The following is a 10,347-nucleotide window of genomic DNA, read 5'->3' as shown; positions in this document are numbered from 1 at the left end:
TAGCAAGTGTGACTATGTTACTTGTATAAATGTGGGATTTCCCGGAGTTAACCTTAGTTGAAGTTCCGCGCCTGTCTTGTGTTTTCTTTCTTTGTCCCTTGTTTTTGTGCGGTTACATGATGAATTCCAATAACAACCACCAACTAGCCCGCTTATCCCTGTTAAATAGCTTACAGTTACCAGCTGGTTTACCGTCCGGGAAAGGACATGGGATCTGCTAATGCCCTGATCCGCCTGTCCCTGCCAGAGGTGCCTGACGCTGTTCCAGAACCTGCTGAAGTGTTCATGCTGGAGCACGCATACCCGGAGGTGCTCTCCAGATCTCCGGTATAGCAAGCGACCAGCGAGGACCCAGTCCTGTCTCAGGTTGTCAAGGCATTGTCCCATGGGGAGTAATTGGTTCAACAGGCCTATAGCCACAAGGGCACTGAGCTGAGCTTGCAGCAGGGCTGCCTACTGTGAGGTTCCACGGTGGTGGTCCCACAAAGTCTCCGGTCCAGGGTCCTGCAGTTTCTGCACGCGGGTCATCCTGGCATGGAAATAACCAAGATGGTGGCCCGGTCCCATGTTTGGTGGCCTGGCCTGCTGCAGGACATAGCTCACATGGTGCAGAACTGCCAAATCTGCCAGGAGCATCAGTGGGCCTCGCGTCATGTGGAAATGACCCCCTGGCCATTTCCACAGAGATCCTGGTCCCACCTACATGTTGATTTTGGGGGACCCTTCAAAGGCCATTACTTCCTGGTGGTGGTGGACGCCTTTCCAAAATGGGTGGAGGTTCTACCTGTCACCACTCCATCAGCAGGTGCTACCATAGCAGTGCTATGACAAGTCTTCACCGCCCAGGGGTTGCCGGACATCATCGTGTCTGACAATGGTCCTGCTTTCGCCAGCACAGAGTACCTGGCCTGACTGACAAAGAACAGAATCCGCCGGATGATGGTTCCGCCGTACCACCCTGCTTCAAACGGTGCAGCTGAGCGGGTGGTGCAAACCATCAAGGACAAGAGGGCATGGCACTTGGCTGACAAGCATGATGCCTAAAACGCCGTTGCTGGTATTGCAGATGCTGCCGTGGTTTCTCGTCGGAATGTTGGAGAGGGACGACGGATGCCTCTTTTTCGTTGTCAATGCGCAACTTTGCAGAAATGCAAGCTTGGAGTGCGCATTTTCCGGACTTGCTGCCACGGGTGTGACGTCACCAGCGACCAGTCTACAAAAGGAACAACGCGAGAACATCGGCTTCAGAGGGCATGGCACTTGGCTGACAAGCATGATGCCTAAAACGCCATTGCTGCTATTGCAGATGCTGCCGTGGTTTCTCGTCGGAATGTCGGAGAGGGACGACGGATGCCTCTTTTTCGTCGTCGATGCGCAACTTTGCAGTAATGCAAGCTTGGAGTGCGCATTTTCCGGACTTGCTTCCACGGGTGTGACGTGACCAGCGACCAGTCTACAAAAGGAACAATGCGAGAACATCGGCTTCAGAGGGCATGGCACTTGGCTGACAAGCATGATGCCTAAAACGCCGTTGCTGCTATTGCAGGTTAGTTACTGCTCTACGTATTGTAGTGATAATAGATGCTTGTTAGTCCTGTCATGCCCTCGTAGATGTTGTGCTATTTTGGTGGATTGCTGGTCAATACTGCTGCTATTGCTAATGGCTGGGGATGTTGAGGAAAATCCAGGCCCAAAAAATGCTGAAATCTTGCAGGAAATTCTTGGAAATCAAAATGCATTGGATCGCAAGATAGATGATATGAGGAAAGAAATTGCAGAAGTGAATGCTAAAACTGATAAGATGCAAAGTGTGCTAGCCATGTTCGACGAAATGAAAAATAGGATCGATAAATTGGGGACCACCGTACGAAAACAATCTGAAAAATTAATAGATTATGAAAATAGAAGCAGATGAAATAATCTTATGGTGTTTGGTCTTACTGAAAGCACCAATGAGTCTGCACAAGTGTTAAAAGAACGCGTTGTAAATTATGTCTTTTCTAAAGTTCTTGGCATAGAAGTTCTACAGTGGAAAGAATTCACCGGATTGGCAAAGTAAATCCTGATACACCAAGGCCTGTGATCTTGAAGTTTTATGACTACAAGGAAAAGGATACCGTCCTCAAAAGCGGCGCAAAGCTAAAGGGAACTTCAATCAGGATAAGCAATTACTATGCGAAGGAAACAGTGCAGATACGAAAGAAATTATAAGAAAGTCCTGCCTTGGACAGGGACGCAGGCACTAAAGTAGTTCTTGTACACGATAAACTTCGGATAAACGATCAGTTATACGCATGGGATGACGTCAGAGACAAGCGCTGCTTGCATTCGAGCAAACGTGATACTGATCAAATGAAGCGAAGTGAGCGCGTTGTATCAACTAAGTCAAATGGATCTGATAGCTCATGCAGCTCATTTGAGACACCAAAAAATAGCTAAGATTGCTCTCGTTTAATGCACGCAGTATAGTAAATAAGACTACGCATCTTGAGTACTTATTGCTCTTGCATGATCCTCACATAACCACTATAACTGAAACATGGTTGCATAAAAATGTACCGAGTGATTGCACTGTTCCTCCCGGTTACAACATATTCAGAAAAGACAGAGACTCACGTGGAGGTGGGGTGTGTATAATAGTTAAAAATTATCTGAATGCTTCGTTGATTGATTGTGAAGTACCAGAAACTCTCCGGTGTAAAATAACTTGTAAAAGTACTGTTTTCCTTATCGGAGTTGTATATCGGCCACCCTCAAACTCCCCTGAGTTTCTCGAAAACCTGAACAAGTTTTTATATTCTCATGTAAATGGGAACTAGGTGGGTAATGACTGGAGATTTTAACTTACCACATATAAACTGGAAAAAATTTTTCGTATAGTGGTGTGGAATCAGTAAACGCTGTAAAATACTAGACATTATGTTTACGTACAATTTGAAACAAATCGTGCTTGAAAATACCAGAATTACGCCGACGTCAAGGTCAATACTAGACTTGGTATTCCTATCAAATAAATTAAATGATTACAATGTGACGGTAGAAGATGGTATATCGGATCACAGGATGATCTGTCTCGATGTGCCTATCCGAGCAACTGGGCAGATAAAGAGCTATGTGCCAGTAAAAATTAAGGACTATGCTAGGGCTGGATGACACTTCGATTCTTGATTTTGTGGAGATTCAATTTGATACTTTCAAGAGCACTGCTGGTCTAAAAACAGTAGAAGAATTATGGCAGGAATTCAAATGTATTATAAGTCATTGCATAGCCAAATATGTTCAATCATGGGTTAAAAAAACAAAGCAGACAAGTCCTTGGATCATGCGAGGTATAATTCATATGAAAAGAAAAATTAAGAGATGGCATAAAGGGAGCAAGTCGCCAGAGGTCTTGGCCAATCTAAAAACTGAACTCAAACGTACTTTGGCTAAATCTAAACAAACATTCTTTGAAAAAAACCTCAGTGATTTCCTTAGGTCCTCATCTCAAAAATTTTGGCGATATTTTAGCAACAGGAAAGAAATTATTGACGAAATTCATGATGGAAGCGACGTTATAAGAGAAGAGGATGAAATAGCAAACAATCTTAACCATTTTTTCCAATCTGTATTTAACGTCCCAGAAACCAATGTGAATTTAGAAGAAGCCTTACATATTCCCCCTACTGTTCCAATGCAAACCTTTCAAATCACCCAGCAAGGAATATTTCAGCAACTACTCAAATTAGATATGAAGAAATCGAGCGGACCCGATAATATACCTGCAGTATTCCTCAAACGATACACAGAATGTTTGTCACATTATCTAACTCTCATATTTCGAAAATCTTATACAACTCACTCATTGCTGCAAGACTGGCGCACCGTATTCATGATACCTGTATATTTAAAGGAGGTAATCGAAGACAACAAATTACCGTCCAGTGTCACTTACTTCAGTTACTTGCAAAGTCTTCGAACATATAATAGCAAAACACATACTCAGGTTTCTAGATCAGAACAATTTACTATATCCTTATCAACATGTCTTTAGGACCGGGTTATCAACTGTTACACAGTTAATAGAAACAATTCATGACTTTGCGGGTGCAGTAGATATAAGACAACAGGTTGATGTGGTTTGCATGGATATTGCGAAAGCTTTTGATAAAGTACCTCATGTCCAATTAATCTTCAAATTACGTAATGCAGGAATAAATGAATTGATAATAAAATGGATTGAAGCATATTTAACCAACCGTACACAGGTAGTTTAAACTGGATGGTTATGTATCAGATTCATTAGCTGTACTCTCAGGGTGCCCAATGCTTAGTATTGGGACCACTATTGTTTCTCCTTTATATCAAGGACATTAGTAGCGTGGCAGAAGAGGGTGTTCAGGTTAAGCTTTTCGCAGACGACTGCTTAATTTACTCCACAATTACTAAACTAGATGACCAGCTTAAAATTCAGAAATGTTTGCAAAATTATCCCAAATCTACATATACACACATCAGCAAAAATAAAACTGTCTATTCCTTTCTTTATAGCATGGGAGGATATTTATTGGAGAATGCGCACCAGTTCAAGTATCTAGGGGTAACAATAACAAGAAATTTGACATGGAACCAACATATAGATAACGTCTGCATGACTGCCTATCGAAAGTTATACTTTCTGAGAAAAAAACTGGAACATGCATCGCGTAATGTAAAAATTATTGCATACGCCACCTTCATTAGGACGATACTAGAATATTCAGCCGTTGTTTGGAGTCCCCATCAAGTGACGTTTAAGAGAAAGGTGGGAAGGATACAGAGACTGGCGGCGCGTTTTATTTGTTCGATGTACCGAAGGAAGGAATCGGTCACGCTTATGTTACAACGTTGCAACTTTGATCTTCTTGAGGTACGTAGAAAGAAATATAGGCTGAAGATGCTTTATCAAATAATGCAGGATCAACTTAAGATTGATAAGCTCAAATATCTACACACTCCAGGCAAAAGAAACCCGCGAACTAACCACGACTACGTCATAAAGCCGTACCGTACCAACACTGATACATATTGTAACGCACAGTTGAGTGATGGTGCTTTAATCGCTTTACCTTTGGCGAACTTGTGCCCGACAAACAGCTAAACAAGAGCCTCACAGGAACGTCCACAGTCTTTTCGCAAGAGACCCGCACCTCTTCTTCTTCCCTCGTGTCCCGCGCTGATGACACGCTGCTCCGATTGCGCGCATTGCGAGCCCGTGTTGCCCGCTTCACTGCCGCTATCTTTCGCAGGTAGCAGTAAACAACTGGACGAACGCAGGAGGCGGCTGGCGCGCGTAATTTGAAATCATCTTGTGTCATTGTCCCCCTTCCAAGAGTGCATCGTCCCGATGCTCATACAGAGGGCGGTGATTTTTAGACTGTCATGATTTCGCAATGCTTGTAGGCGGAAGCAGTTATTGCCTGTCGTAGTACGGTTTCATTCTGACGACGTGGACGATTTCTGTTTGCTGCCGCCGTCGTGATGAGGTTACTTGACCTTCTGGAGCAACTTCGTAGTTCAACGGACTAATTCAGCGAATTATCCTATACGGACCGAAGTAACAACGAAGAAGCTTCTCGGATAGGCCGCGCATCCGTACGGGAGTCCACACCCATACTTTGTCTCCAGGTGCATACTGGACGTCTCTTCATCGCACGTTGTATCGGTCCGCGTCGGTTTGCTGTTGCTGCTGGATGCGGTGTCGCGCCATTATCCTGCAAGAAGTCCATGCCAATAATCAAGTCTCTTGAGCACTCGGAAAGCACGATAAAGCTGGCGACGTACGTGAAGCCTCGTATTCCTATTCTAGCCGTACACTTGCCCGTCGGGTCGATGAGGTGTCCTCCTGCTGTGCGAACTTGTGGCCCTTTCCAAGGAGTCAGCACTTTCTTCAGTTTCCTGGCGAGCTCACTACTTACTACCGAGTAATCTGCACCTGTATCCACTAATGCGTCTACTTCGTAACCGTCAACAAACACACGTAAATCGGAAGCAACGTCACTCTTACGGCACTGGTTTCTGAGTCCCTCATCGTCACTCGGAGTCATCGATGGAGGTTCTTCTTTTTTCGCGTTGGCAGCGACCTTACCTCCCGAGGTCGCTGACTAGTTTTCCCGACGCGGGCTCTGTCTTGGGGAGCTTGAAGACGGGCGGGGGCTCGGTGACCGATGCCTCAACGGCGCTGTTGACCGAGGTTGGTGTTGCTGGTAGGCATATGGAGAGCTTTGACGAGTGGACAGGTACTCTTCGATTTCCAAGGGACGGTCACCATTTCGAGGGCAAGGTGCGTTCACCGGAAAACCACGAAGCCCTGCCTGACGATAGTGGCACATTCTGTACAGGTGGCCAGCCTCGCCGCAATGGTAGCAGAGGGGTATTCGGTCAGGAGTGCGCCATACATCGGCCTTCCTGAATCTTCCCTCGGGTGGCGGCAGCGTAGTTCGAGGCATCGAGCTATTCATAGCGGAAGTGGCTGCGATGTCAGCACGTCCGGGAGTTTGCCTCAGCACATCGGCATATGAGAGGGTCGGTTGGCGCAGGAGTGGCGCTTGGGGCTGCGCACTGAGCTGTGGTTCCCGGACCACCTGTCTGACTTCTTCGCGAACGAGGTCTGCCCGAGAAGAGGGCGTTGGAACGTTCTGGTCAAGCCGTAGCCTCTGAAGCTCTTCTCGCACTACAGATCGCACGAGCTCTCGCATGACCTCCACGCTGTTTCCGAAGACGGCTGGAAATGCGTCTACAGAGTTGATGTTCATCTCCCGGTTGTACATCCTTGATCGCTGTTGCAACGTGCTTTCCATAGTCGTCGCCTCTGAACGAAACTCAGCGACGGAGCGCGGCGGGCTCCGAACCAACCCTGCGAACAGTTCCTGTTTTACGCCCCGCATTAGATGGCGTGGTTTCTTGTCCTCGCTCATGTTCGGATCCGCTCGGCGGAATAGGCGGGACATGTCTTCTACATACATGGCCACGCTTTCGTTGTTACGCTGGTTTCTAGCTTGCAGGGCAGCTTTGGCCCTCTCCCTGCGGTCGGTACTCGGGTAAGTTGCCAGCAACTCCCGTCGGAAAGCATCCCACGACACAAATGTCGCTTCATGGTTTTCAAACCACGTTCGTGCGCTGTCCTCTAATGCGAAGTAAACGTTTCGTAGCTTGCGCTCTCCGCTCCATCCATTGAACTCAGCGACGCGCTCAAAGCGTTCCAGCCAGTCCTCTGCGTCTTCAAATGTGTACCATGGAAAGGCTCTGGCGTCATTGGCGAGTTGACTACGATATGAGTTGGCGTGGTTTGAGTTGTCATCTCGGTAGCGTTTCCGCTAGCAGACGCTGACGCTCCAATAGAATCCGGCAAAGGGAAGAACTCAGGGGGCTCACCACGTAGGCGACGACTGCTGCGTTGGTGAACAGGAGTCAATTCGATGGGTCCAAGTTGCCGTGAGTCCGGGCTCCTTTCTCTGACTTGAGAAGGGCTTGAAATCATACCCCGCACCTCCACCAGATTTGTAACGCACAGTTGAGTGATGGTGCTTTAATCGCTTTACTTTGGGCGAACTTGTGCCTGACAAACAGCTAAACAAGAGCCTCACAGGAACGTCCACAGTCTTTTCGCAAGAGACCCGCACCTCTGCTTCTTCCCTCGTGTCCCGCGCTGATGACACACTGCTCCGATTGCGCGTGCCTTGCGAGCCCGTGTTGCCCGCTTCACTGCCGCTATCTTTCGCAGGTAGCAGTAAACAACTGGGCGAACGCAGGAGGCGGCTGGCGCGCGTTATTTGAAATCATCTTGTGTCAATATCGATACTCTTTTTTTCCCGGATGCAATAGAAATGTGGAACCAATTGCCAAATGCTATTGTTAGCCTAAAAGATGTCACAAACTTTGAAGTATTTACGGGAGTTTCCAATTTAGTTTGAAGTGGCAAGTGATATGTGCGACTTGATGTTTATTGTACGTACTTTGATAAATGTCACAAGTGTGCTGAACATCATTCAAATGAACATCTTATTCACTGTGAATTGACATGTGTTAAGCTACTTTACGTATGTTGGTATTGTACATATTTGATGTACGTAATTGTATTGTCCTCTCTGTTATGACCCTCTATGAGGGTCGACAGTATTAATAAATAAAATAAATAAATATAGAAAGAAGAGCCACACTGGGTATTTCCGGACGCAGATTGCCCAGATACTGTTTCAGTACCGGACCACGCCCCACGATGTCACTGGCCGTGCCCCCTGTGAGCGCCTGCTGGGTCGGATGGTCAAGACACCCTTGGACGTCCTGCATCCGGACCTCCAATCCACAGTGCTCTTCAAGCAGCAGAAGCTGACTGCTGACCAAGGGTGCCGTCCCGGGCCTTTGCCGGAGTTGGAAGCTCCAGTTTTCACCAGGAACTTCCGTCCTGGCCCACCGTGGCCCACCCTGGTCCGCCGGACAGGTGGTGTCTCCTGCCAGCCTGCCAGCGCCTCATCGCTGCTCGTCCAGATGCCAGATGGGGCGGGGCCACATAGCACAGACACGCCGACCATGTTAGGCCTCGCCTCGGGACCTGACCAGCACTCTCGACTGCCACTTCCAGCGGAGCACCGCCCACCTCTAAGGCCGCAAGCGTTGCCAGTGGTGCGGCACCTGTTGGGCCGGTGTCGAACTCGTCAGCACTCGCCAGTCCAACCACTGCAGACCCTCCAGATGGGGCGAGGTTGTCTCAGGCAGCACCTGGCGTCGCCACACTCGGCCCGTCAACACCCGTGCCCAGGCGGAGTACTCGGCGGCGGAGGCCACCGGACCGTTACTCGCCTGGGTAACAGGCACCGTCGACCTGGCTAGAACGGCGGCAGAGCCTCATGCTCTGAACTTGGACATTTGTTTATTTTAGTTAACAAACAAACTGGGGGTAAGGGCTGTAGCAAGCATGTGACGCCCCCTCGGGTATAATCTTCGTTGGCCCGCCAGGCTTGGTGGCCTGCCAGGCTCGGTAGGCAACATTGGTCACCGCACTGCAATAAACACCGACGAGCACAGCTGCTCGGCGGTCAGTCATCGTTCGTCACCACCACGCTGCGGAGCGTTCGTCTAAGGGAGGGTGCCTCGAGTCCTCCCTTGTTCACGAACCCGGGCGGATCGTGACACGGAGGTGTCGAGTACAATGTCATTTTGAAAGCGTCGCATGACAATGACTTTGCTTCTGTGACTGGCTGGCAGCTAACACAACGCCGTGCGGTTCGTGTGCCTTGGTTGCCAAGTGCTGTTTCTTTATGTTGTATCCTACTGCAGTGCGCTGTGACGTCGCTCGTAGTGACATGTGACCTCGATAATTATGCAAGGCAGCATCTGTTATTTTTGTAATTTGTTGATTGAATAGACAAATTAAAGTTTAGAAAAATAAAAAAAGACATACCGAATGTCTGCGTTTTATTTCGCACCGCAGCAAGATAGATGTACTTCCGTTTCGTCTGCTTGTGCACACGTCGTGCAGACACCAAAACAAATTTTTTACCACATTCCAGTGCAGGATCATGCTCCGTGGTCTGCTTTTGTCTGCCTCAGTATTCGTGTAGCACCGATTTGTACCGCTAGTCAGGTGTCCTCGTGCACAGCGCGCCAAATCTTGCGCTGCGCGAAAGGAGACAATCGCAACAGCTTGCGCGCGACGCCATCAGCGGAAGTGTGCCACGCCGCAGAAAAGCTAGGAGAAAAAAGAAATGAAGGTTGGGCCTGTGACTTGTGCGTCACTCGTTTCTCGAGCTCCGTTATAGAAGAATGCAGGGAAGGAATTTCGCTTGCGGAGGCTAGACAGGGCGAGTGGAGATTGTCTCTCTCGGCAGTGGCGCTCGCCATCTGAAATCATGAGTTCGCGGCACTGAAACATTTCTATCTCGACTATTAATGAACCGATTTGAAAAAAAAATTCGGCAGGGTGCTACCTAGAGGACATTGTAATAACTTCCAGCGTATAAGTGAAATTCGCTATGTGCCTGGTCAGGGGCCTTTTAAAGGTCTCGTTCTTTCAATATGAAGGATTGAATTAATGGACCATTTATTGAAAGAATGGCTCATTAACTGAAGTCATAAAGGGGATGGCAGGAGTATAAAGGCAATAAATAAGTTAAACACGTTTATGAAAACGGGCCACCCGCAGCCTGCTTACGTGTACGAAACGTCCCTGCTCACCACGAGAGATGAAAGCAACAACTTCCATCCTCCACACTGGGCAACAAGGGCTGCGCATGTGCTCAGAAACAGCATCCCCAGCAACGCCCATCCTGTGCCTTCAGGCTTGCTGAAGGGTTGCCAAGTCTTATTTCACTAAAACCTCACTGGTTTTGC

The 10,347-nt window shown here is 48.0% G+C and overlaps 1 protein-coding gene across 2 annotated transcripts; it reads left to right on the top strand.

Moving 5' to 3' along the window:
- The first annotated feature begins 413 nt into the window (after positions 1–413).
- Positions 414–9,316, top strand: LOC142567823 (uncharacterized). Of its 2 annotated transcripts, none has more exons than XM_075677973.1 (2): positions 414–1,546; positions 8,218–9,316. In XM_075677973.1, exons 1-2 carry the CDS (start codon positions 1,514–1,516, stop codon positions 8,845–8,847), a joined length of 663 nt encoding a protein of 220 aa, XP_075534088.1. In that variant the 5' UTR covers positions 414–1,513; the 3' UTR covers positions 8,848–9,316. The 2 variants fall into 2 exon arrangements, with proteins under 2 accessions (XP_075534088.1, XP_075534087.1); XM_075677972.1 differs by having other exon boundaries at positions 8,197–9,316.
- Positions 9,317–10,347: the final 1,031 nt, after the last annotated feature.

The sequence above is a fragment of the Dermacentor variabilis genome, unplaced genomic scaffold (assembly GCF_050947875.1).
Source record: "Dermacentor variabilis isolate Ectoservices unplaced genomic scaffold, ASM5094787v1 scaffold_14, whole genome shotgun sequence".
In the NCBI taxonomy this organism is placed as follows: Eukaryota; Metazoa; Arthropoda; class Arachnida; order Ixodida; family Ixodidae; genus Dermacentor; species Dermacentor variabilis.
Note: the sequence above shows the minus strand (reverse complement) of the source record. Positions and strands in the feature narration are given on the sequence as shown.

Excerpts from the sequence above, each read along its gene's own strand:
- LOC142567823 (XM_075677972.1), top strand. The coding sequence starts at position 1,514 with ATGATGCCTAAAACGCCGTTGCTGCTATTGCAG. Across the intron at positions 1,547-8,196 it reads CGCCGTTGCTGCTATTGCAG|ATTGCCCAGATACTGTTTCA; the intron begins GTTAGTTACTGC and ends TTCCGGACGCAG.